This window comes from Columba livia, chromosome 8 (assembly GCF_036013475.1).
Source record: "Columba livia isolate bColLiv1 breed racing homer chromosome 8, bColLiv1.pat.W.v2, whole genome shotgun sequence".
Lineage (NCBI taxonomy): Eukaryota > Metazoa > Chordata > Aves > Columbiformes > Columbidae > Columba > Columba livia.
The window spans coordinates 22910891-22937353 of NC_088609.1; the positions used below are offsets into that span (position 1 = coordinate 22910891).

Consider the following 26463-nt stretch of genomic DNA (forward strand, 5'->3'; position numbering starts at 1 on the left):
TGTTCTTCTTGATAAGATAGAGGTTCTGGCATCTGTTGCACCAAATACAGCTTAGGACTATGAATTGTTGTCTCATATCAGCTATTTCTATATTGTATATATATTTTTTTCATTACTTTGCTTAGTAGTCTTTCTCTAAATTGTTCCTCATTGAAATATTAAAACCTGCAAGAAATTTGTTTCTAAAGTGCTTTGGTCGGTCAGTTTGCCGCTGACCAAGGAAAAAAAACTCAGTGGTAATGAAGTTTTACATGAAGGCAATATATGGCATTATACACTCAAGCAATACTAAATAGGCAAAAAAATGTATTAGAGCAGAAATGTGATCTCTACCAGCTTCAAGAGAAAATGGTATGTGATTAAGGAATTCCTTGGTAAAGAATGACCCCTTTCTTTTGTCCCACACTAAGATCTATGAAGAACTTTATCGTCTTATTTTGCCTATCATCAGGTTCTCCTTGTGGATGAATTAGATCTGCCACATTAGTGTGCTATTTTACAACTATAAATTCCCTCCTCACCACATGTGGAAGACTCAGCAAAGTGCAGAACACTTTGGCTAACACAGCGAAAGTTCTTCCTCTTGCATTAAATTTTAAATAAAGCCAAATTCTTATGCATAAACTTGAACGTGTGCTTCAGTGGATGCACAACATAGGGCTACAGTGCTTGTGTCTGCAAATGTGATGTCTTTACTGTACATAGTATGTATGTTGGCTCATGGAAATAGACACAGGTCCTTGGAATACTGACTGTTGCTTCTTGTGTGATGACGTCCTGCCATGTGGCCAGTGACCTGCCCTGAAGCAGCTCATTTGCTGGAAGTACTCAAGGGATCAATCCCAAATTTCATCCAGAGACTACCTACTAGGAACACTAATACTCCTGTCACACCACAGATAGTCCTGATCTTGTGTAAGTACATTTCTGTGAGGAGTAGGATTAATAATTAATGCATGTTCCCTCTGTGTAAAATAGGATAATCTCTGACAGATGGTGGTTTTTAACAAGAACACTGCAGTAATTCAGATCAGACTAAGCATGTTATATCTGTGCCTCAAAACTAAAAGACTCTTATGGGGATGTATGTAAAACTTGTGTGGCGTTCTTGGATTCTATTACTAGTTTTAGATTGTGGACGTAATGGATTTTTGAGAGGTTGCAGTAGTAATGGTGGTAGTGGGGTTATGGCAAATTTCATAGCATTATAGAAATGGTCTGCTTTTAACTGTCAGGTGTGCGCATCTATAGGTGAACAGCTGAGAGCAAAACCGAATTTCTACCAATACTAGCAACTTACTAAAAAATTCAATTCTGTGGAACAGTATTTTGTACCAGCTTTACTATTATGAGTTAATATGAGCATACAATAGTTGTGTTTATTAATTCCTTAAATGCCTTCTATATTGCTGTCAAGGAAACAAGATACTTAGTTCTTATTCCTTTTTTTACTGAGGCATGCTCACCTAAGATTTAGAGGTCAAATTGGGTACCCATCAGTACAGTCAAACTGCACTGACCTCCAAAGAAAGATCATCTGTCCCATTCTGAAAGCTGCAGAGATATATTAATGAATTATAGAATTGCTGATGTATTATCAGGAGCTCGTCCAACATCTTGCACATCAGGTTGAATGTGAGAGAAGGATTGCTGAATGTGCTATAAACATGTTGGATATTTAGATTTTCTCATTGTATCTAACAAACTGTTATAAAAAGCATGCACCATGGCATACTTGTGATGGATGGGTGTCAATGCTTAAATGAAAGCTTTAGATTACAAATGTATATGCAAATTGCTATCTTTTTCCATTTGTAAAATATTATGCTAACTATTTCTCAGAATTACTGATGTACCATATATAGCACAAAAACAGTGTCTAAAAGTGCTTCATATCATGCTGAGTAGAAATAGGTAAGTCTATTGAATGCAGCATCTAGCTTGCCTCGGAGGTATCCATTTGGACCTTTTTTCCCTGGAAATGTGATTTTTGCAACACTGTACCTCTTAAAAATACAGGTATTTGAATCAAACATGTTACACCATTAGACAGAAGTTATGTCACCATGAACTGTATATGACTTTCTTCATAGTACAGGGTGTTTCAAAAAGCTGGACCCAGTTTTAAATCACTGCTGCTCTGTATAGCTGCTATGTTAAGTAAACAATTGCCAAATCAAGGTCTGTATCTGTGTTACAAAATTAAAAGCTTGAAGTACATCCGTCCAATGAATGCTGATATTTTTGTCATATGGTAAGTTGTATTCTCATTACAGATTTCCCACGGTTGCTTATAGACTGTATTTAGGAAGAGCGTGTGGGTTTGTACAATGCTGCTGTCTGGTGCAAGTCAGTCTGTACCTCCTCCTGAGCTGACAGCTGGTGCAGTAATTTCAAGAAGAATCCATGTTGCCTTCCCTGTGGCTTCTCCAGGTGCTACAATGGCTGGAGGATGTAAAATGGCACTAACTTTTACAGATGTTAACATCTGCACCAGAGTAGGGCTCTGTTGATTAAAACTTTGATAGTTTAACACTTTAACAGTAATTAACCCAAAGTACTTGTGACTGCAAATGACATTTCATGTTATGGATAGCTTTTTCACTCTGCCTTCTCCTTGAGTTTTAAAGGAAATCATCTGTTTGTTTGTAGGAACCCAGACAATTTATATGAAATATTCCTACATTTTTTAGAAATATTAATTGAAAAAATATTTTATTAATTCTCTAATTCATTAATGGATTTTTTTTAATAATCAGATTATCAAATGTAGTCACATTTTGAAAAACAAAAATTAGGTTTAAACTACTGTACACTAGAATTAGATATAAATTTGGGGATAAAACATTCATTTTACAGTCCAGACACCTATCATTTAATATTACATAGTGTAAACAAATCTGTAAGTTGTAACTTGCCTGCTGGATGGACATTACTGAAGATGTGTGGTTCGCTCTGCTCCTCTATAAGCAGTAGACACCATGCTCATTCTAGGAGCTCTGGAAAACACCCGTCTCTGTGTACTCAGTGTTGTGATATGTATTTTCTGTATACTCAGCGTTGTGATATGTATTTTCTGTACCCTGGGACAAAGTTTCATATGCTACTTTGTGTAGCAGAGGCTGAAGCACCACAGTTTTTGCTTTGGTGAAGTGACTGAAGAGGTCTGCGGCTTCTGTGTAACTGGCGAAGGAACGCCAAGCAGCACGGTCTGGTTAGGGAAGGGCTGATAAGGTTTGTGAGAAATGGCTGCATGAGACTTGCATGCTGTCAATTCCTCCCCATCGAAGAGGTAGGAAGGGTGTGAAAGTTGTGTGCAGTTGTGGGTAAACAGCCCTCCAGCTTCCAGGTTTGTTCTGGCAGGTTCTCATGGTAGATGTATTTGTAGGCAACCCTACTTAAAGGTTTTAAGAAAGGCACTGTTGGGAGGAACTTTTCTTTTCTGATGTCACTTCTTTAGGTCATGTATGTATTTTTGGTCTCTGTAGGAGCCTCTAGTATTGTATAGTACTGAGGGTTGTGGAGTCCCTCTCTGTCAGTGTCTTCTGTTCGCTGGCAGCAGCTTTCATTTCATACTTTGAACTGTGACACACCTGGGGATGTTTTCTTTGTTGTTGTTTTTGGTGTTGTTTTTTTTTTTTTTTCTTTTGATAAATGCACTGTGATGAAACCTGCATATTACCTGCTGGTTTTTGAAGGGGAGAATAACTGTACTGGTCTCCTGCAAGCCTGTTAAAAACTAATGTAGGGTGTGACTGCATGCAACTTACTAAGTGTTCCAAGTAAGTATATGCCTGGTTTTGGACACTATTTAAGATGTGCATGTATCTTTAAACAGAGCTGTAAAAACATAAGTAATTTTTAACTAGCTTTTGGGATGCAGCTGCTCTTCCTAATGTGGCAGAACAGCACTGCCATTGTCCTGGGCAGATAAGATAAAGGGACATTAGTTCAGGTGAAAATCTGCTCATATTATTCTCGGGTCTGCCGTGGCTTGGATCTGGTGACTTTCAGGGTATCATGTAAGCATCCTCTGTTCCCAGGCTTTTCCTGGAGCAGGGGAAAGCTGGCAAGAACTTCCTGCTGTTTTCATTCTTGTAACTGTTTAATTGTTTGTTTACATTAGGATTGATATGTTAAAATGCAAATGAAAATGTAAACTTAAGATATTTGGAAACAGGTTTAAACTTTCTTATGTATTATAGACCAAAATATCTTATTTTAGGGTTGGTGTGGTGATTTGCTTGTTTCTTTGGTTGGCTTTTTTTTGTGTGTTGCTTTATTTGTTTTCTTTGTTGGTTTTTTGTTTGTTTGTGGTTTTGTCTTGTTTGTATGGTTGGTGTCTTCTTTGTTTGTTTGTTTTTGGCAACCAGGATGTAAACCCAGGGTTTTGTGAACTGTGTTGTATGTAGCAGCTGAAGTTAGGAAAATTTCAGAAAGTTCAGAAAACATAACCTCTTGCATTTCTTCTGGACTCTTTGGGCTCATAAATGAATAACCTCAGTCTTAATCGATGACCTGTTCTTTTATAGATGAAAAGACAGATATTCAGTCTCCAAAACCAAATTTAGTGTTCAGTGTCAAATGTTTGCATTAATCTACCTTTCTTCCCCCAAGTTACACTAACAAGGCTGAGTTTTTTAGTGATTAACGTAAGCTGTAAGTATTCCCTTTTTGGCATACTTTCATAAATTTGATATTTTTCTTTTAAGAAAAAACCCCATTTAATACCTAGAAAATACATTATTGAAAAATGTGTAGCATTTTAAAAGTGAAACTGTCTTTCATGTAATTCTGTATTCAAAAATGGATTTTTCAGTTAAAATGTAGGAGTGTGTCAGTCAATTGCCATAAAAATAAAGGACTGAGGGAAAAGAAAAATGTTGAAGTAGCAAAGATTTTAGTGAGATCACATTTAAAATCCATGTGAATGATCAAAAAAGCAAATAAAAAATCAAGTTTATGACAATTGGTAGTGGTGTTTGTCAAGAAAATATAAAGAAACTTGTAAAGCCTGGAAACAGAGATACTGAACGTAGATAAATGAGTTTCAGTGCAGGGAACTGTCAGCTTGTGGCTGGAGACAGACACTTTCACAGATACAATTATTCTTTTCTCAGGAATACTGAGGAAAGTCTTGTGATTTTAAGTGACACATGTTTGGATAGAATATTATCCAGTAAAATTATTACCTGCGTCTTCAGTGCTATCACAAGAAATGGGGGAGTCTCTTATCATGCAGGAAAGCCCTGGTCGTGCCAAGTGCTTTGTGTGGGGCTGGGCCGGCAGCGGGACGGACTGGCTGGGACGGGGCTCTGGCCCTGAGGCATCCCCATTTGTGGCTGTGCTGGTTAGGTGCCTCAGACTGGGCGTCGACTAGAACATTTGCAGAACTGCTGCTGGAGCAGTTGGGAGATTTGCTTTTGAAGTCTTCTGCTGATCCTAAGCAAAGCGGTGACATAGATGCACCAAAAGCAAAGCGTAGTGTGCCTGTAGCATATCGTAGTACGTCAGCAACCAGTGATGCTCACAGCCCCTTTGAGAAGCAGTGTTATCTCTGCATATTACAGAAATAAGACACAAATTGACCTTTTCCAGATCATCCAAGCAGCATGCAGAAGAACTTGAAACTGGGGTGAGCTCTTGAAACACTGTTTCACTTGTAAGCCACAGAGCTGTGTAGTTAAAATATTTAAAAATGTAAAGGATGCTCCTGAGCTGATAGTCAATTCATTTCCACTTGCATTTGCTTCAGTAGCCCCATATATACAGCACAGAATGTGTCTTATGGTGACTAAGCTACATATTATTATTGGAACAAAGAGAAAAGAAAAACAGCAACATATAGATTTGTTAAAGATACTGCTGAATGTATTGAAAATTAATTTTCCTTACACCATCATCTGTTCGGTATATTACGTATTATTGCAGTGTGTGTGCTTCGTTGGTATTCATGAATACTGCAGTGTTTCAAATGCTTGCAAAGGAGAATCTGCCTTTACTTTACAATGTATTTTTGTATGTAATTTGTAATTAGAAGTTTCACAATGGTAAAAGCCTCACACTACTCTTCGTAGGGACAGTCTTGGAGAGTTTATCTTCTCTTAGTACAGATATTGGTGCAGCAAGCTACAAAAACTGCTCCTCATCTACCTCAGCAATCTGTAGGCTGGAAGTACTTTCTAAAATTGTCTGGAGTACTTAAGGGCAGATTTCAGATAGGACTGATGGTTAGAGAAGTCAGGGGTTCTCTGGAATGCACCACTTTCTAGTTGCTCTTTGGCACTGGGGCCATTTTTTACTAACGTACTGGCTGAAAACAGGGTAACTGTGAGGTCTGTAGTCTCTGAGCCTCTGTTTGTACCACAAATGGTTTAAATTAGAGATTGATACATTTAAATTTGCTGAAATAAAATATTTTGAAAGAATTTAGAAGTCTGATTAGGTAGAAGAGTTTTGCTTCCTTCTCACAAACTCCTCTTTTACTGAATACCTTTGGAGTTATTCAATAGAATTATTAGATATCACAGTCACTTTTCAATTTCGCTTTCATTCTGTAAGTATGCATCAGACAGATGGATGCTTTATATGACAGGTGAAAGTGACTGTTTCTTTCAGGATAGTTTCTTTTCAGAGTTGTTTATTTGCAGCGTGCAGCCTCAGGATAGCACTAATGCTTTGTTAGCAAGTGATTTGCGCCAGCCCCAATACAAGTAACACATCTGATTTGTGCATTCTATTGTAAACAAATGTACACATGCTTGCTGTCTTCAGACACATTGTATTTTACTAACATGAGGGATCCTTATTTCTTGTATCACAGCGTGTAGTGAATACCAAAGATAACAGTGTAGTAAGTTGTAATGAAGTGTTATGAAATGAGTAAGAAAGTTACCTAACATCAAATTCAGGCAAGAAGTGAGAGTCTGTTATGCAGAACATGTCTTAAAAATGCTGCATACAACTGAAAATAATTTCATTGTGTTACTGTCTAAGAAATATGTGTGAATATTCTATTTGGAATCCCATTTCACAAAAAAAAAAGAGAATACTGTTTCTGATACATTTGGTAACATATTCAAATGGGTTAAATTGTGTTATTCCATGTGGTAATCACAGTGTGTACAAATCACTATGTTATGTTCAGTGTGTTTTAAATGTAGTCTGTTACCATTCCTTAACTTTCAGGTATTTTTTCATAAAAAAACCCCACCCAAAACAAAACTCCAGAACTTAGATGTAAAATAAAGTGATTATTTAATGTTATGTTGCAGTATGTATATATGTTTAATCACTCTTCGTTTTCTTTATGAAACTAACAAGGAACCTACTAGATACTCCCTGTATGATTGATATTTTCATATTTAGATACAAGAGATCAAAATGATAGGAGAATCATTAAGGGAAAGACACTTTAAAAATTAATCTGTCATATTTCTCATTAGTGTGAGAGCATACTGTTTATTGCAATAATTACTGCTGGTAGTTAGATGCAGTGGAGAATAATGTCAAGTGAACTGAATATTATGAACAATGTGAAGATATCCAGTCTTTCCTCATTACCAGTAATTTCAAACATACTCTCTGATTCTTTGTGTGTCTAAAGAAACATGCAAATACGACTACTTAGTTTTCTGAGAAATACTAAATATGAAATTATTTTAATACCAACAGCAATTTGGCATGTGTTCAAAAATTATTGGAGAACTGTAACACTAGTGGTCATAAGACTTGTCTACCCATTAAAAAAAAAATACAATATTTATAGACTTGAAATGTCTCACAAGTTACAGCTCTGTCACCTGAAACAGAAAAAACTATCTTATTATCTGACATAATGTTGATATTTACTGTTGTAACTACATCTATATCTAGCAGAATTTCAAAAATGGTATATTCCATACAATGAGATTTTGTACTAGAAAGCAACTATTTCTTTTGACATGCAAAAATATAGTTTGTTTCTTAATAACTGTGTGCACTTTGTTCTCATGCAGGTGTTAAAATCCATACAATTACTTCAGTACTGTAGTCAATGGTCATTCACAAGTGTATGATATGAAAAAAATTGACGTAACTTGGCCTTATTTATTAAAGCGTTATTCTTTTCTCAAAACGGTTTTTGAAAATGTCATCAAGGATCTCTGAATCTCAATGACTTCTAAATTTACTGGTTCTGTTTACAGGTTATTTTTCTTTTAAAAATGCCTAATCGATAGGCCTCCAATTTCGACAGCAGTCTAAAAATGAGACTTTTCTTTTTTATTGTCATATTAATACTTGTGACAAGGATTCTTCATCTGAAACTCAAAAATCTTCCTGATGATCGATGACTCAATCTAAAGTCCAGGTAACTCTTGAGAGCAAGCATGAGTACAGTAGCAAAAATGTTGCTATAATTTCACTGTAGGGTACAATGAAGTTAGAGACAAACTTCTTATTGTCTTCCTTGGGGCCATGGTTTTCTTTGCTTGGAGCAGCAGATTGAGAGTTCTGCTCTCGATCTTGGTAGCTTTTAAATAAACATTTTCAGAAAGTTTTTGTTAAATTAAATGAGACAACAGTATCTAACTTGATGGTATGGCAGAGTGCCCAGGAATGAGGGATAACTCAATGGTTCTGGTATTGCCTTGGAGGGTGGTATGGAAGTGGTGTCTGTGCTGTAGGCTGCTAAAAGCTGCTAAAGTGTTCTGTGCTTTAGTCCTTCATTGTCAAAACCAAAATAATATTTCTTTGCCTTATAGCTTTGATTGGGAGAGAAGTACCAACCAAGAGTGAGATGCTCAGGTGCCGTCTCACTGGGGGATGAACACACTCTTTTGTACAGGTGTGAACCTGTTCAGAGCTGACTCCAGGTAGCAGGGAGTGAAGCTGTGGTTAGCACAGCTCAGGGTCTGTGATAATAAGCCCTAGGGAGGGCAGGCAGGGAGGAATTATCCTCCCAGTTTAGGTATCTCTTGTAGAATCACAGACTCACTGAGATTGGAAGGGACACAGGGAGATTGACTAGTCCAGTCCTCTTAGTCAGAACAGCACTGATTGGAGCAGCTTGCTCTGAGCTGTGTCCAGTCAAGTTTTGAATATCTCCAAGAATGGACAGTTCACAGCCTCTGTGGGTACACAGGAAATAGTAGATGTGTCAGCATTATACTGAGCCTAAGTTTACTGCTAGAACAAGAAATGGGCAGAGCTATTTTTTCCACGTAAGGTTGCAGGCGCTAACCTAGCTATGCTGCTTCCAGATTCAACGTGAAGGGTTTTGACCGTTTACTTTCACCTGGTTTACATCCCCAAGGGTGGCACATCTCAACGATCCTGAGGGTTGGGCAACACACCAAGAGTCAGTTTGTTATATTCTCAGGGCTGCCAAAGAGATGTCTTAAGGTATAACACTGACTTGATTTCTGCTTTCAACACTGTAGCTGGCTGTTGTTGGGGTGAACACTCATCACTGAAGTCACTGCAACAAGTTTTATTAGCAAGAAGTTATGGTTTACAAAATAGCATTTTTGAAGATGGCTCATTGGTTCATGGTACTTGGTTCAGGTATCATTTAGTGCTTTTGTCTGTTGGTCAGGTAGACAAAAGGTGTGTTGCTCGTTTTAAAGCTCTGATAGTTAGACTAGGTTCCAAGCCTACAAAAGAAATGCTGCTGGTCTCTAAAGGAATAGCAATCTGTAACTGGTCAGAAAAATTAAGATCAACTCTTACAACAATATTGCAAAAATAATTTTGTTGAGTATCTGAAGATGGAGCACTATGAAGATTTAGTACAATAAAGTGTATGCTTTCATAAAACATAATGTAAAATTAAACATTTTCATTTTGGAATATGACTCAAGTACCTGTTTTGTTTTAAAAGGAAAATGTGGAAGTGTGGCATTTTTTTAAAATCAGCAAATTAATATGTCTACAACAGAACTGTGGGTCTTTGAGCTGTATTTGCCAGTCACAGAATTAGCACCTGGGCTCTTGGGATAGGTTTGGCTTGAGAAATTTGGCCTAGTAAGGTGTCTGTGTTAGTTAGTACTTGATAATGTTGGTTTTTCTTTTTCTCTCACTTTTTCCTAGTCCACACTTTTCCCTGCTTATCTTTCCCCTCCTCCCCAGGTTACAGTGTGTCAGTAATTTAATCTCTTATTTCTCCAAGAGTAAGGTGGTAATGTCATACTTTATATTCCTGGTAAATTAATAAAATATTTAATAGATACTAGCACGAGCCATTATGAACTGATGATGTAAAAGGGTGGAATACTTGAGGGCATTTGTCACACATAATTAATGGATGCTGACTAAACTGATTTCAGCTCTTTCAGTTGAGATGGTTTGCATTCCACACCTTACCTTTCATTTATTGTGAGAATATGCAAAATGCTGGAACTCCTGAATTTTTGGTCTTAATAGATAGAAAGGGAACATTAAATCGCAACATCTAAAAATAAGTCTGACTTGTTTGTTCTGTTGGCACATGTAAATTATTATTTGAACTATACATTTTTATTTCTAATGTTTGTAGTGTGAACTTTGGCAGTAACCAGACAGATTCATTAATAAGTCTTTTCCAACCCAGTCGATTCTGTGATTCTGTGAAGTGTTATCCCTCCAAAAATGATAGCGAACCATTACTGTCACTCTTGCAAAGCAGTGCTGTGAACTGTAGTTGAATGGTTATTTGGTTGAATATAAAACCAAAATATTATGTTTAAATGTTTTGATGGAACGTGCCTCTATTTGAGATTTATCTCTACATGGTGACTTAGGCTTATACTATGGAAAAAAGTGTATGTTAGAGAAGGATTAGGACATGTATTATGTTAGTGGTGTGTCAGTAATAGGATTCACGCAGTAAAGAAATGTCTTAAGTTTAAGAATATATGAATAGGTAGTGCTATCAGGAACTATTCAGAAAAAAAAAAGCTGTATATTTTCATGCTAAGCAGAAACATGCTGGTGATAGTACACTTACCAGGCTGATGTTGAGATATATGTTAGGAGGTTATGTAGAGCTATTTTCAGGTTCAAAATAGTCACCCTAGAATTTCATTTGACTGTGTAATATTTTTTTATCTTCGCAAAGGCAACAAGCATGCAGTATAAAGTACAAATTTAACGCATATTTTTATGTGCTAGAAAATTACTAATTTGCACTAATGATAGGGAGACCCTTTTATGAATTACTGAATTGTGCAAATTAGCAAGTGAACAAACACAATTAAAGAAAAGAATAATGTATCACATAATGCACTTAGTCTGTTTTGACATTTGTGGTTCAGTGTTAACTCTTTATGCTACCACATCATCTTGCACTGTGCTAGTAAACATATTCAAGTATATTTTAGCAAAGATCATTCTGTGCTATCAGTAGAGCATTTTGCCAGAGCACTGTCACTCCTTCCTCTGCTGAAAAAATGGTTCTATTGCCTTATGTAAAATATTGTGCATATTTCTATTGCTTTTGTTTAAAACTGTGGATAGAGTTTTGTGTAGTCATCTTTTGTAAAAACAAGTTACTAGAACTTAGCTTACTTGATTTTAGCATGTGTAAAGCACCAAAATGGATTTGCGGAGGGATCTCTCAAAAATACAGACAGGAATTCTGCTATTAATTACACTGATTTTGGATTTTTTTTTTTTTTTTGGCATTTGGGGAATTGATTTCTTTATTTTTCTCTTTGAGTGACAGCTGTCAAACTACTGTATCTCTGAAAAGCTCCTGGTCCTTGAAGAGGCTAAGGATAAGGAAATGAAAGGATGAAGAAAAGGGAAAGAGCTTGTACTGTTCTTCATACCTGTCTAATGCAGAAAGACAAACCTCTCATGACTGGCGAAATATTCTGTCTTCCAATTATGCAAAAAATTGCTTCAGAGTGTGGAAAATAATGAGTAGAGGCTATTTCCAAGAATGTGTTTCTAGTCATAATGTGACTAGCACGTTTCAAGCCCATAGTGAAATGGAAAATTAAAGAGTGGATAACTCTATCCTTCTGCTGTTCTAGGCTTTCAAAAGAAAACCGAATTGTCTTGACTGAATTACAAGTGGTTAAACAGCCTATACTTGCATTTGTCATCTTCTGTTTCCCTGTTTTGTGTTACGTAACTGAACGCATATTGGCAGCACAACTAATATACAAGTGTTTGAATTTACATTGATATTCTCTGTTGAACTGCTTAACTTTAGTCATAACTCATAGACTGAAGATGAAGCCTATGTAGTTTCTAGTATCTTTAGTACCTTTCTTGACTGAGCAATGTTTAACACCATCCAGCCCCTCACAGAAAATACAGCCCTTGAATAAACCTGAAATGGGGCTGGAGTGGGATTCTAACACAAAGTATCTTTCCTTCTGCTGCTTAAAATTTGAAAGCCATTATCAAGATGCCTTCATGCAGGTGAGCTGCTTTTAAAATTGTTAACCAGGCAAGTCTTGACTGAGAAAGGCATCTGATAAAGCAGCAGCATTGTCCACAATCAAAACTCTTAGCAGTCTACAGTAACAACAAATGGGAATATATTCTGCTGTGATCAGATTCTGGCTGAGGCTGGAGGAACAGTAATTAGTCTTGCCTGTTGGCATCCCAGAGCAAGGGATACAGGAATGGAGCAGACTGACGCTTGTAACCATTAAGGAGATCCTCCTCCTGGCATCATTTGTGGTGGGAGCTGAGATGCAGGGGAGCACATAAGGCTTTTAGCAACATCAGTTCTTGGGACAGGGAGAGTGGTGGCTGTGCAGTGGTAAAAGGGGCATGAGGAGAGAGCTTCAGGATGCTTACTGCAAAGAGCTTCAGTAAGAGCTGTCTGACTCTGCAGGTATCCTCTTCTTTTGGCATTCATATAGAGTAGAGAAAACAACTAACAGCTCTCCCTTTTAAGGGAGGCACTGGTAAGGAAGCTCTACTTGTGATTATGTTGATATCATAGGCTATATCCTAGTATCCTATAAATCTGAGGCATGAAGATGCTGGAAGTTATCAGACATATTCATCAAATCCTAATGCTTCTGCGTTAGAAAAGAGCAACACTAAAATCACAGTGTCTAAGCCTGGTATACAGGAACAATTGGGAAGTTGCCAACATGTACTGTGCGTGTTTGTTTAGAGAGAGGCGGTACTGGTGGAGGGTGGAAGAGAAGAAGCACTATGTACTGATTCGTGGGCTTTCTGAAATGTCTCTGTGTGACTCGTCTGAGGAATGCAGTATTTGGATCTGTGTAGAGTACTTTTTTATAGATAATTTTTAACATTTTCTATAATTGCTTTCAAATAACTGCATAAAAAAGAATTGTTAAAAGGCAGACACCTGCTCGTTTGTAGCAAGAGAGACTATCTACCAAAAGAGAATATTTAAATCCTACCAGCAGGTTTTTGAAAATGCAATGCCTTTGGGAAATGGGAAAAGTATGCTTTTTCAGTTGCATTATATTTACAGTCCTGGGATTGCTATATTTGGTGTAGGTCTAACAATTTGAGCATGTACAAAGTAGGGCCGTGCCTCATATTCAAGAAAAAGTGATCTATCGAACCATGGTGAATCAACAGGTTAATGATTTTTTTTTTTAAATAAAAAAATTTCTCTAATCTGTGTTTCTCTAAAGAAAACATTTTTTTTAATATTTTGCAGACAGCACTCAACTGCTGAGCCATCCCAGAAAAGGTATTCATTCTTATGCCATTAGCTTCAGTATGGGAGGAAATGTGACCAATGCTTTCTTTGTCTTTTACATAATCTTCTTAAAAGGATGTGAAAATTCTTCATACTTAGGTTGTAAGGGTAAAACCTAAAATGCAAGATTTTTTTTTTTTTGCCTTCCTTTTAGCAACAAATGTTCAGTCTATTTTTACAAGCAGGGATGCACCAATTGTGGTCTAGTTGCCACCTAAGCCTTCTTGACATTAGCAGGCCAGCACCTTTTCTTTGTTTACCTATAATAGTACATGGATTTTGCTTTGCCAATATGCATCCATCTGAGAGGCCATGCTATAGCATTTAGAAATCAAACCCTATTAAAAATGTGTGCAGGTGGTTGTATGTGAAAATCCTTGTACATAATACCCATATTTTAGTTCCCTTGATTACTGTTATTTTAACTAGAGTTCTTTAATTTATCCTAAGTTTGGAGTGACTGGTAAGGTGCTAAAAGTAGGGATTTAATTCATAAGGAAAATGAATACTCATTTCACTTCTGTAATCCTAAATAATTTGAGAGATGTACTCTTAAACGCTTTAAAATTTGCTTATTTCTGTGGGAAACCTCAACTGCAGATACATAAGCAGACATAAATTTGCCATTTTTTAAAGGTCATTATTTAACATAGTGGGAGAAATTGCAAAGACAGTATAAACCAGTTAGGTCATCTAGTCCAGCCTTCTGTCCACGTCCAGTAGTCATGGTTGGTGAGATCTGAAAGGTTGAACAGCTGTCTTAGACCCCAGCTAAGTAGTTGCCATCAAGAGAGTCAGACTCTAAATTTATTTGGTGATCACTCGAATCGATAGAAAGTGAGCCTTCTTACACTACTGTCTCCATAAGTTTCGTTTTTATTTTTTAAAAAGAGCCTTTTATATTTAAATTATTTATTGGTTTAATGTAAATGTCAATAGTCTGGACAGTGACTTTTGGCTCTGTCATTTATTTACATCATCATACTGTGAATGTTGTAAAAATCTTCACAGTGAAGGTTATGATAACAAAATCTAGATATAGCACATACCAATCATTCAGTCTTAATGAGTTAGTGTATTTACTTCTACTAAACATATAAAACTGAATTTTGAACCATCTGCTTTTGAAATGTTACTTACATCTTTAAACTCAAGATATTAAGAATGCAACATTGATTCTTAGTGTAATTTGTAGAGGGTTTCTCTTTGCTCTGTGCTGACCTCTGTGGTTTGCCTGTATGATTTCTGTTATTGTATCATAAAATTCTTTTCATTTGCTGAGGAGATACTGGTTTTGAATCTTTACTTTTGGAATAAAATTCAGGCAGAAGAGTAAAATAATTCCCTTAAACAGCAAAGCATACATAAAATGCCAGTTCTTTTTTTAAAGATGCTTATATATTATAAACAGGGGTATATTATTTTCCTATGGCTAAAAAATCTGTAAATGTTATGCGAGTTAGAAAATTAGAACAAAATAGCAAGCATATTTCCTTTTTTCTGGGTATTGGTGGCTAAGCATATTAACAAGTGATAGTGACACTTATTAAAGTGTCTTAGACAAACCTCTTTATTTGCAAAAGAAGATATAAGACAGTCATTGTACACTTGTAATATCTAGAGAAAAATATTAAATCTTGGGATTCTCTGTGGAATTCTTGCAGTTTCCACACCAGTAGATCCTGTCAGGGAACAGATGTGAGTAGTGGCTCTCAAATACGTATCTGCATCAATTTTAAGGTGAGGAAAAGAGTGAGGAGACTGGAGGTGTTCCTACTAGTCTGGGTGCTGGGAACTCACTTCTGGAAGACTTGGATTAAGTTGGTTTAACAAATTGCTTAAGGGCTTTCATTATAAGCAAATGAATGGTCTGAGTCCCACTGGGGACTACATATGTTAAAATAAAGCACAGTTAAGCACTCTGATAGTGAACTACAGTGTTCACCATCTGGCAGGACTGAGCTTTACTAAGGATACCCTGGCTATGAGTTTTAGAATTTGGAAAAAGATGGTCGACTGGGATCAATAACTTATCTCCTGTGTGGAAACAAGAATCTTTATCGGGTTCATAGTGGAAATGTGACTGACCTCTTAGTTTTCTCTGGAGTTTTAAACTGTAGTATCAGCCAACATTTTTTTTTTTTCCTACAAGTCTGAAAACAAGGGAAACTGAAGCTTTTGAAACTTCTGTTTTTAATACAGAATTGAGTGAGGTAATTTCTACTTTTCTCTGCTTCCAGAATATGCTCAATGTGGCTCAAATGTTCAGGTGACACCAGCAGCAAAGCCTGCACAAACCTCCTTGGTCTTTACTCCCTTTCCCCCACACCCCTACCCCATGCTGATCACATTGTGGGTTTGGCCATGGAGGGGCTGCCTGGTGTGCAGGGAGCAGTGCAGCCTGCCTCATGGGGGCCTGGATTCTGTTATACATCAACATCACGTCAGTTCTCTGGGCAAATGGCAGGATGATGGTAAAGAAAGATCCAGAGAATTCTTTGGTGCTCAGATCCTAAAAATAAGGAAAATGTTAGCTTATTCTGCTGTTACTGCCTCTCCCAAGACTACTACTCCACAAAGGTTCTTTGTTTGAATCAGTCTTCCATTAATTGTGGTGCAAATGCTGGCATGCCTAAATTGCAAGACAGATGAGCATTAGCACTGTTGGTCTGATTGTTAGAGTCTCTGTGGTGGTGTAGTGAGGAAATGGGTCTCTTCCGGGTTTGTAGTTTTTAACTGAGAACTTTTTCTTAAGTTTTCAATTCATGCATTTTAGTTACATTATAACCAATTTAGATAAAGTTTAAATTTAATTATTAAATGTTTTCAGTACAAATAAATGGTAGATGTGTGCTTCTGTTGTTAAAGATATATTGTACAGAGCACCATTTGTAAGATGTGCATAGATGATCAAGGTATTTTGGGAGAAGTGTCTGTGACTGAACTCATAAAAGTGTGTTGTTTTTTTCTTGAAGTGAACCCAAAGGAGTTTCATTGATGCTAAGATAAACAGGCAACAGGTGTTTCATATTTTGAAAAGGTGATTTACACAGGATGAGAATCATGCCACACAAAAATAATTTCTTCTCTCCTAAAAAGACTAGAAATAATCTTTGATATAAGTCAAAAAGTCTTCTGGGAGAATAGTCCCGGTGAAAGTCTTCTGGGAGAATAGCCCAGGTGAAAGGAGATTATTGTATACAGGGCAAGCTATAATAAAAACTGTCAGTTCTGTCAGCTCTTCTGTCTATGGTCTATAGAGGATTAAAAAGATATTGAACATCATGTAACAGCTGCCTCCTATGTGAAAGGGATCACTATTGTGGTGAACATAAATGTACCCATTTAAAACACCTCCACAAGGCTGGGTGTGCCTGAGCCACAACTGGCTGGTTTGGCAGGTGAAGTGCTGATTTCAAAGACCTGAAAAAGCACAGTCCAAGTTCTAAGTAGGCAGTATCAAAGTATCATCTTATTGATGAGTGTGTTCCTTGTGCATCTCTTGTGCTACTGGAATAACATGGGATACCATCAAATGGGCATGATAATCATCAAACTGTATTGTGCACCTATGGTGTTGAGAAAACATTAATTAATATGTAGTGTGAAATATAAACAGTGTTTCTAGAAAAATTGTAAATTGAGTTTTAACTCTTATTTCTTGTAAGTCTAAAAACTCTTAAGTTTCAAATAAAAATACGTTGCTGATAGTAATAAAATCTTTAACTATACATAGTTTTTCTGGGACAGTTTAATGAATTTTGAGTGTTGATTAATACTATAGAAAACACAGCAATTTCATAATGCTTAATATGAAAGATGAAAAAGGGAACAATGCTTAGAATGAATATTGCTGTAAATCTGTAATATTTAAAACTTTTGTACTTGAAATTTTTTAAAAAAGTTCAGTTCTGAAGCGATTGGAAGAAAAGGTCTATCTGATGTATCCTTCACTCAGAATGTGCAGGGTGTTTTTGTTTGGTTTGTGGTTTTTTGTTGCTTTTTTTTGTTTTAATTTCTCTTTTTGTTTTGTAAGAATGAAGTATGAGAAATGGATAGCTATCTAGATTATGGAATGGTTTTCTTAGTATAGGTAAAGGGAACCCTCAGATTCTTTAGTACAAACTTTAATAGTTGCAGCACCTGCTTTTCCTTAAGCTTTCATGTGTTTGGCCAGTGCTGTGGGTAAAAAGATAAAGCTGAACATTAAACTCGAGATAAGTATCTTTTTCTTCTGAAAATGCATCCCATACTTTTGTATGTTGCTAAATTCAACTTGATTTTCTCTTATATTAATTTAAATTTACTAAATTTGAAGTCTCCGATTCCCCAATACCTTTTCTTTCATTGTACAAATCTTTAGGCTGGTTATGTACTAAGTCCTGCTGGAAGGAGTTTACAAAAATAATTTTTCAGAGGGCAATGGTAACTTCTCAGCCAAGCACTTGTTGGGAGCTGTTAGGCCGTGGAATAGGTTTAAGTTGAGAGGGCCAATTACAGTACCTATAATTAAATTCTAATACAATATTTCCAAATAGAAATTCAAGTACCGCTTTTGTTGACTTTTCAGTTTAAACACATCTGGTAACAGTGTATTATATAACACTGTGTAAAGTCTATAGTTTTGTACAAAGCTCTTATGGGATTGTTTTAAACTTCTTAACCCTAGCTGGAAGTGTTTGTAGCAAGCTAAGGCAGCTGAATCTTCCATAAAGGATTTTTTAAAAAGGTTAGAAAGAAATAATGCAAAAGTAGGAGAGTTATTTTTCGTTTTTTAAATCAAACCCAAATCTTAAGACCACCTGTCAGCTTTTAAAGCCAGTGGACAAATCACTTTATTGAATTTTTAAAGCTAATTGAAACCAATACTTAGCTTGTCATTCATGGGAATTACAAAAATGTAGCAATTTAAATACAACCTTCTTGAAGAGGTGCAGTAATAATGCCCCAGTCTGGGACAGAATATCAATAAAGGGACCAACCAAAGTTCATTAGGGGAGTACCACAATATAAAGGATAAGAAATAACTGAAAATATGAGAAGATCAGGAGTTTCCCAAGCACATCAAGTACTGTTTATTCCCCATGATAGTTTTCCGTGACAGGTAGCACTCAAACTTGTAACTGCTCCTTGAGAATTGCCTCACGTTCCTGTTGGTAGAAAATAGGTTGATGTTGCTGGGACTCATAGCTGATGTCTCTGCATTATCTAGAGCTAAAGTCAGACTTCCTCTCTGTCCATGTTATCTGATGTAAACCCAGTGACACCAGTAGTGTCAGAAAAGAGAATCGAAGCAGCATTTGATGTGCCATGTCACGAAATGGAACAGAAAGAGGAAATTATTTTTAATTTCCCCTTTCAAAACACAGTATGCTGATAAACTGAAATGAAACCTTTGTCACTTGGAAATTAATGCAAGAAAAGGAAAATAATAAAATTCAAATGAAGAATCAGAGGTTCATTTTGTGTCTTAAGATATGGAGGCTGATGTGGAGTAATTGCTGCAGGTGAAAGCATGTGGATGGGTTTTTGACATAAGAGAGCTCTGTGGTATATGAGTCTGCATGTACTTGTCAGGAACTGTATGGTTGACATATCCCATGTAAGATCTACCACTAAGGAGGAAAAGCAAATAGATTTTGACACTCAGTGGACTTCATGCCTTTATATAAACTGAGAGCATTTTATTCCTGCACCACAGCAATATTTTATTTTTTTTTTGGTGAGACATCACCATAATAACTTTATTTTTGAAGTCAAAGAACTCTGAATGTTGTAGAGTAGTATAGAACAAATGGATTACAAAAAACAAACCATAGATTTAAAGATGCTGTAAATAAATCGCCTTAGTAAAACTCCAAAGAAAAGGTAGTCTGTGTGGGAGTGAAGGAGCTAGTGAAAGGTATTCAATACAGATTCTAGTACTGGTGATGTTAAGGTAAATATATTTTTAGTAATAATAATCGTTTGGTGTGAGCTACATATAACATAGTTGCTAGTATAAATGTGAACCATTTATTTGAATTGCTTGTTCACAGACTGAGTCTATGAGAAAGCATAGGATGGTTGAAATTATTTGCATTATATATATAAAAAGGTTTTATTTCTGATGTGTCAAAAGGGTGCTACAGCTTTTCTGATTTGGCATGTGCTGATATATGTGCTTTGTGCTACAATATTCTATAAGCCACACTGCTTTTTCTGGTTTTAATCAACTTCAATTTATATAGCAGTTTTGTTCTGTAACATTGTAAATTGGAGAAATACTTTTAAAGTAATGATGTACAAGCTATATAAAGTGAAGTGGGTGACGTAGTCTTTGAGGGTATATTGCAATACGGTAAGTGAAAATTTCTGTGTCCCAGTAAAATGATAGGAGGAATTTAAGAGCAGGCAGAATATAGTATTCCATGAGCTGCCTCAGAGCAGGCGTCTCACCGTGGGGCGGTGCTGCCAGCGCCACCCCTGTGCTGACCGCAGAGCTCTGCTGGGCCGTGTTCCCACCACTCAGCAAGGCTTTAAAGAGGAAATCCCACGCATCTACTTTTCTTCTGGTAGCCACTGTTTGTGTATATCTGATTAGAGTGCAAGATAGCACGATCCTGAGTATGCGCTAGGCAAGGACAGTTTTAGTGCAGGAACCTACAGAAATGAAGGTTCTGCTGGGCTGGATGTCGGATGGCAAAAATTCCAAAGGTGGATTGAAAAGTGACTGGTGCACACTCTCCTACACCCCTGTCATCAATATGTGCTGGCAGACCTTGGGTCATGCTTTTTTAATGTTATCAACATTACCCATTTAAATGGTGTTATGCTGAAGAATGATAAAAACTTACAGGACAGAGGAGTGGAAAAGTTTTAGATGTATGGAGAAGAGACTACAGAAAAGAGGAAGCAGGTGCAAAGGGGAGAGGAGAGTTCCTCCACTCAAGGGGGATTCAGAAGCAGATGAGAAAAGAAGAATTATGGTCATGTAGAGAGCCAAAGAAGAAAAGAGAAAGATGAGTCATTGATGAATGGAACGATTTGGAGTCTATGTCCATATGATTCACTACCTCTTAAGTGTCAGAAAATAACCTTGTCTGTAAGTGCCATTAGTCTGCCCTATGGTGGGAGGCTTTTGTGCCTGAAGACGAACTTACAACTCTGAGCATTTCTTCCTTTCAATAAAAAACACCTACCTCACACCTCCTGCAGCGGCTGGCAGCAATGTCATATCTGTCCCTAATCCTGTGGAGGGCCTCTATTTAAAATTTACTTCCTCTGGTCATCTTAACTTACTGACAGAGAAGTTATCCCATTTTCTGTGAGTCTACAGAAGGCTCATAGGACTCCCTAGGCCAATGCTGATGATGTGGGATTCTTTCGTTTTCTTCTTCAGGTATGGACTAGTATTGCCAATTCACACAATATTGAATGTTTTGATTCTTATAGCTCCTGTGCATTGCTAACAGGATGGGCATTTTTCTCTCCAGTATTCCATATTCAGGACCATGATACCTGCTTGCTTGTATAGTCTGTGTTCACTGCCTTTTGTACAGTTTCTGATACCTTTTTTGTTCAGAGGTTTTTCTTGGAGATTACATCTGTTTCTCCTGTGGTCCAAAATTATGTGTTCATAGTTGATTCTAATTTAAGATTTTGTCTTCATTGTTACATTGCACACAGGCAACAGAGTTCTCAGCCTTCCGTGTAAGAGTCCCTTTTTCTGCTCCTACACTTTGAAAGAAAGCAAATACTCCTCTAACTATGATTTGTCTTTGGCACTCATCAAACCCTTGTATCAACTGTTATTGTGTTTTGATATTTAAACCTGACAATAAAATTTCCCCATTGCTTTATAATGGTTTTTTTTTCTTCTTTTTTTCTTCTTCTATCCATTATGTAATGTAATGGACAAGAAGACAAAAGGGCATGAGATTTTTTTAGTTTTAGATTGTTAGTTTTTAGATTGTTAGTTTTGGGTGGTGGTGGTGGTGTTTGGTTGGTTGGGTTTTTTTTTAAATAAAGAAAATAGTGGGAGCAAGTCTTTTTTTACAGCTTTCAGCCATAGCTTCTCACTAATGGCTTTCCATTGCACTACAGGATCTTTATTCTGACATCTCTCTTCAATGAATGTATATATGTCCAAATGTCTGTTTAGGTTTGTCCTTGACCCTAAGTATAACAAAATCGAATGGGAGAGAAGAAAGCCTAAGTTCTGCAAGATTGACCATAAGCGGTTAAAGGATTTAACCTTGAGAAAAACTTGTGTGATGCCCTTCATGTGTGCCATCAAAAACAATTGGCATTCAACTTGGGACATGTAGATTTATTTGGAAATTATAGGTTTATTTCATTTTACATTTGGCTTTCTTACTCCACTGTTTAGCACCCCCAAATCAGGGTTTAGAGAGCGGTGCAAGAGACTTGGGATAAAGAAGAACCTTGACATGGGAGTTATTGGAATTGAGTCTCTTGTGCAAACTGACCTCTAGTTTGTTGAGTGGAGTTGGCTCTGCCATTCTCTTAAAATTAATTGACCAAAGCTCAGGAAGTGTATACAGAACATCATTATGAGACCTGTGTAAAACTGTTATGTGGGTATCTAGGCTATTTCTCTGAGTAGTGGATAAAGTTTTAGAAACTTCTATAAACAGTAGAGCTGGAATCCTTTTTTTCAAAATGAATGTTTGTGTCCTGCAGAAACCCACATAAATGGGTTAAGATTTAATCTGCTTCTAAACATCTGCCAACAGCAACCATGATAAAGGTTATTTGGCCTGTTTTGTGATGTATGAAAATTTGATAGGTTATCAGTGATGATCTGTTTGTGGAATATTACTCCAGATTATCTGTTTCATCCCCAACCTTTAAGCATACATGGGATTGCACTTCAGTTAGTGTTGTAGCCAGTTATATAGATAATTATTTGCTCCTATTTTAGGTAATGATATAACTAAATTGCTCTGCTTTGTTTAGAAGCAAAAATGTGTTAGGAGCTGTTCTAGATCTAGAAATCAGACTATATGTTGGTCAGGTATTTTAATTTTAAAATAAAATACTGGGTAATATTTCAACAATTAAATAATGAAAGTTATTAATTGAAAATTATTCTTGGCTATCCCTTCCTTTTCTACTCTTGTGTACAGAAGAAAAAGTGAAAACTGGTTTCTGGTATAATTTTTTTCTGAAGTGTAAAGATTATTTATACAGATGTATGTTACTTTTTTATCCTTTATTTTCCTCATTTGCTTTCCATTTCTTTTTACACATAGACATACCTCCTGGTTTCTTGCATCTTTTTTTTCCCAATGTGTAGTGTGTGTTCCAGAAATTTGAAGCTTTTATTTGGCTATTCCATTTTTGTTTTCTATTACAATGTGTTGTGTGTTTTGGAGTGTAGGGTTTTTTTGTTTGGTGGGTTGTTTTGTTTTGTTTAGTTTGTGGGGATTTTTTTTTTTGGTTAGTTTGTTTGCTTTTTAGTAGCCATGCTATTGGAGGTTGGTTGAATGAGTTTGTGTGTATGCATGCATGGTTTTAGGTGCTTATTTTGCAGTGGCAAAATTGATAGGTGCAAACCCTATAGCTGATAATGTTCAGCTACTGCATAAGTACCCTTTGCATCCATTATTTTGTGCCTGAAAGAGATTTATAAGTATGCTCACCTTAAACAATAAATAACTTTAGTACTGCAACACTCAAAAAACCAAGAAGTAAAAGATTTTAAACTCAGTGGAGATACATATGTATAATTTAACGCTGTTCAGGAAGAGATGTAAATTTTGAGCTTAGATGTGTGGGAAATGTGAATTTCTGTCATTATATAGTCACAGGCATGTCTGCAATGCTATGCCAGATGATAATATTTGCATAAATATTTATATAAATATGCTATACTTGCTTAGCATTTCTAGGGGTTTTATATGTAACTTAATTTACGATTTCACAATGAGACTGAGTTGAACCAACAGCAGAGTGCTTCCAAAATGGAAAATATCGTTCCTTGTCTTTCAGTTCCTCAAGTGGGAGTGCAAAGATTACGGTGTTGCCTTTTACCTGGAAATCAATATGCATATGAAGTGAATATGGCATCTTTTAAGATTAAACATGGCCTATATTTTTCTAATGGAAATGATGTTCCATGAACAAATAGGGGAAAAATTAATAATAGGGTGTTTTCTGATATTTCTGATAGTTGGAAGGATTTTTCCTAAGAATTGCTGAGATATATACTCTGAGAATAGTATAGGTCTAGCTTTGTCTAATGCTTTGTATTTTTATGTAGTCAAGAATAGTAAGACCACTTAAAATGTGGCTTCTTTTTTTTTTTCCTTAGTATAGTGAGCGTGTAGCTCTTCATTTAAATTTGGTGGGAGCTAGCAGTTGAATTAGAGAAATTTTTTGTAAATTTATAGTTTCTTGTTTACCTTATTTTGAACTAAAACCGTAGTAATCGAATAACCTTATGAAAAGTGGGTTGTCATAGGGTGGGAGGACAGTTACAGAAAAAGGAAAAGTGTAATACTTAATGTAAACTTAATGTATGTATACGTAATGTATACTTAATGTAAATATGGGGAATGCATGTGGAACTGAAGCTCATGGTAATCGTTGGTGTGTTTCTTTAAGCACACAGTATTTGCCTGTGATTTTTGAAAGGATCGATCACTTGCAGCAATTTATGTAATAATTTTCTGGTGGATGATTCTACTATTTTATTTATGCTTTTTGCCTGGTTCACCAGAATGCAATACCTTTGCTTCTTGGTACAGTAAATGCACTCTGTAATATCTATTATGGTATGGTCAAAAGATAATTTATTGTCAGATAGAAAAATAGGTCAACACTAGTGTCACTTGATGATCAACCCCCCAAGTTTAATAAAACACCTTACCAGCACGCATTCTGCAGAGTGCTTGATGTTTTATTAGGACTACAGTAGCTTACAGTACCTAGCTCTAGCGGGAGTGTAATTACTGAGCTGTCAGGGTGATAAGTGGGATTAATGGCAGCCTGGTGCACTTTAGTCTGCAGAGTGCTGGAGAATCGGAAGATGGTATTATTATAAGAGAAACTCTGAACTGGCATATTCATGGCACCCTCCCCTCCTCCACAAAGCTCACGTTCACGTTTGTGTTATCCACCCCCCCAGTATCTGACATTTCCAACAGCTGTTATTTGTGAACCAGCTCAAAAATCAAAAGAGAAATAATTTGGTAAAGATGCTTGCTAGCTGCAACAGGTAATCTGTACACTGCTTATCCTGCTAGGTGCCATTCAAGTCAGTTTTGACATGAGATTGTTCTATATATAATTTGCAGAAATGTATTTTATGTTAATTGCAATTATTTTGGTCTTGGATACAGGACTGTTGTACTTTAAAGGAAACTACATTCAGGAAAGTGAAGAGCAAAAAGGTCATAATAGAATTCTTGCCTTTTTTAAATACATGATTTTCCACTTCTATTATTTCCTTACTGCCTACACATGTAAAATGATCACCTGAACCCTCATAGTGGTGTATTTCTTCTAGTGTATCTCCTTTTTTTCTCTTTCAGTACTAAAATTTTGCTGTCTTTCAGTCCGCTTAGAATGCGAAGAGCATCCTCTTGACTTGATGCTCTGGCCACATCAACCCGTGGAGGTCCCCACTGACCTGCTGTTACTTGTTAAGGCATTTGTAGCGTGTCCCTGTTGGTGGGCAGTGCAAGGCAGCGGGACATGTAGCTGCCATGGCTGGGCTGGCAGGTGCACTTCTGCCACAGCCCCCTGACATCCTGACTGCTTCAACTAGTAACCCACCATGGTGCTGAACCTGTGTTTGGCTCTATCAGATTTTCCAGCTTTTGCAGCCTGTGAGACCTGTTTTCCTTTAAACATTTCCTCTGGGACCTTTTCCCCATGACTAGTTCTGTGAGAAAATCCAAGCAGCCACTACCACATGAGCCTTCAAATTTTGCTGGTGCCATGGTGTCTGCAATATCCAGCTAGATGATAATGCATAGGAAGGTGAAAGACTAATTAGGCTTTAACTTAACTGGCTTTGCCTTGTCTCTTATTCCACCCTTAATTGAGAAAAAACAAACGAAAACCCCAAACACACACAGGCCCCTAAACCAAAACAAAAACCCCAAACACACAAACAAAAAAAACCCAAACAAAAGCAATACATGGGATTGACAAAGGTCAGTTTCTCACTGCAGGTATTTCAGGCATTTCATTCCTTCTAGTCTGTTCTTCATTTCATTGTGTGTGGTCCATAGGCCTCTTGCAGCTTTCCTGTGTGTGAAAATATTCTGTCCCAGGCAGTTCCACACTGTCTGTCACTAAGTGACAATAATTAAGGTGGCCTTGTGGGGCTTACATAAGTAGCTGTGCTTAGATAATACATTAGAACCAAATTTTGTTGCATTTTCCATAGATTGTTTTAAAACCATAATTTGCATAAATTCTGCATGTTAGTAGAACGATATTGAAAGACCATCTGCAGTAACTTAATGAATTCTGAGATAATTAGTAGTGTGGCATTTGACCTATGATAATCACTGATATATAAACACAAAAGTGTGTAAAAATACCTCTGTGTTGAAGAGAGAACCTTTTTATTTCTTCAGCTGGCTTTTACCTTTTTTTGTTAGATTTGCTTACTGCAGATTGCATAGACTATCCTGATGGCTTAACCCATAGGTGAGACTTGTGCAAGCCACCAGACTGGTTGATGACTATGCAGGAACAGGCAATAAATCCTTGCTACTTGGTATGTTTTAATATGCAGTTAGGTTTTACCATTAGGAATGACAAGAAGAGAGTCTTGGGGT

At 36.7% G+C, this 26463-nt stretch overlaps 1 protein-coding gene across 2 annotated transcripts in view; it reads left to right on the plus strand.

Annotated features, from left to right (window-relative positions):
* DPYD (dihydropyrimidine dehydrogenase) overlaps positions 1-26463 on the plus strand; it is a 346955-nt gene that overhangs the window by 62718 nt on the left and 257774 nt on the right. The window contains exon 4 of one of the 2 annotated variants that reach the window (XM_065072591.1): positions 13622-13654. The exons of the other annotated variant lie outside the window; for it this stretch is intronic. Within the exon in view, the coding sequence (XP_064928663.1) occupies positions 13622-13654 (33 nt within the window). The remainder of the gene's footprint in view (positions 1-13621; positions 13655-26463) is intronic. 2 annotated transcript variants of the gene reach the window in all.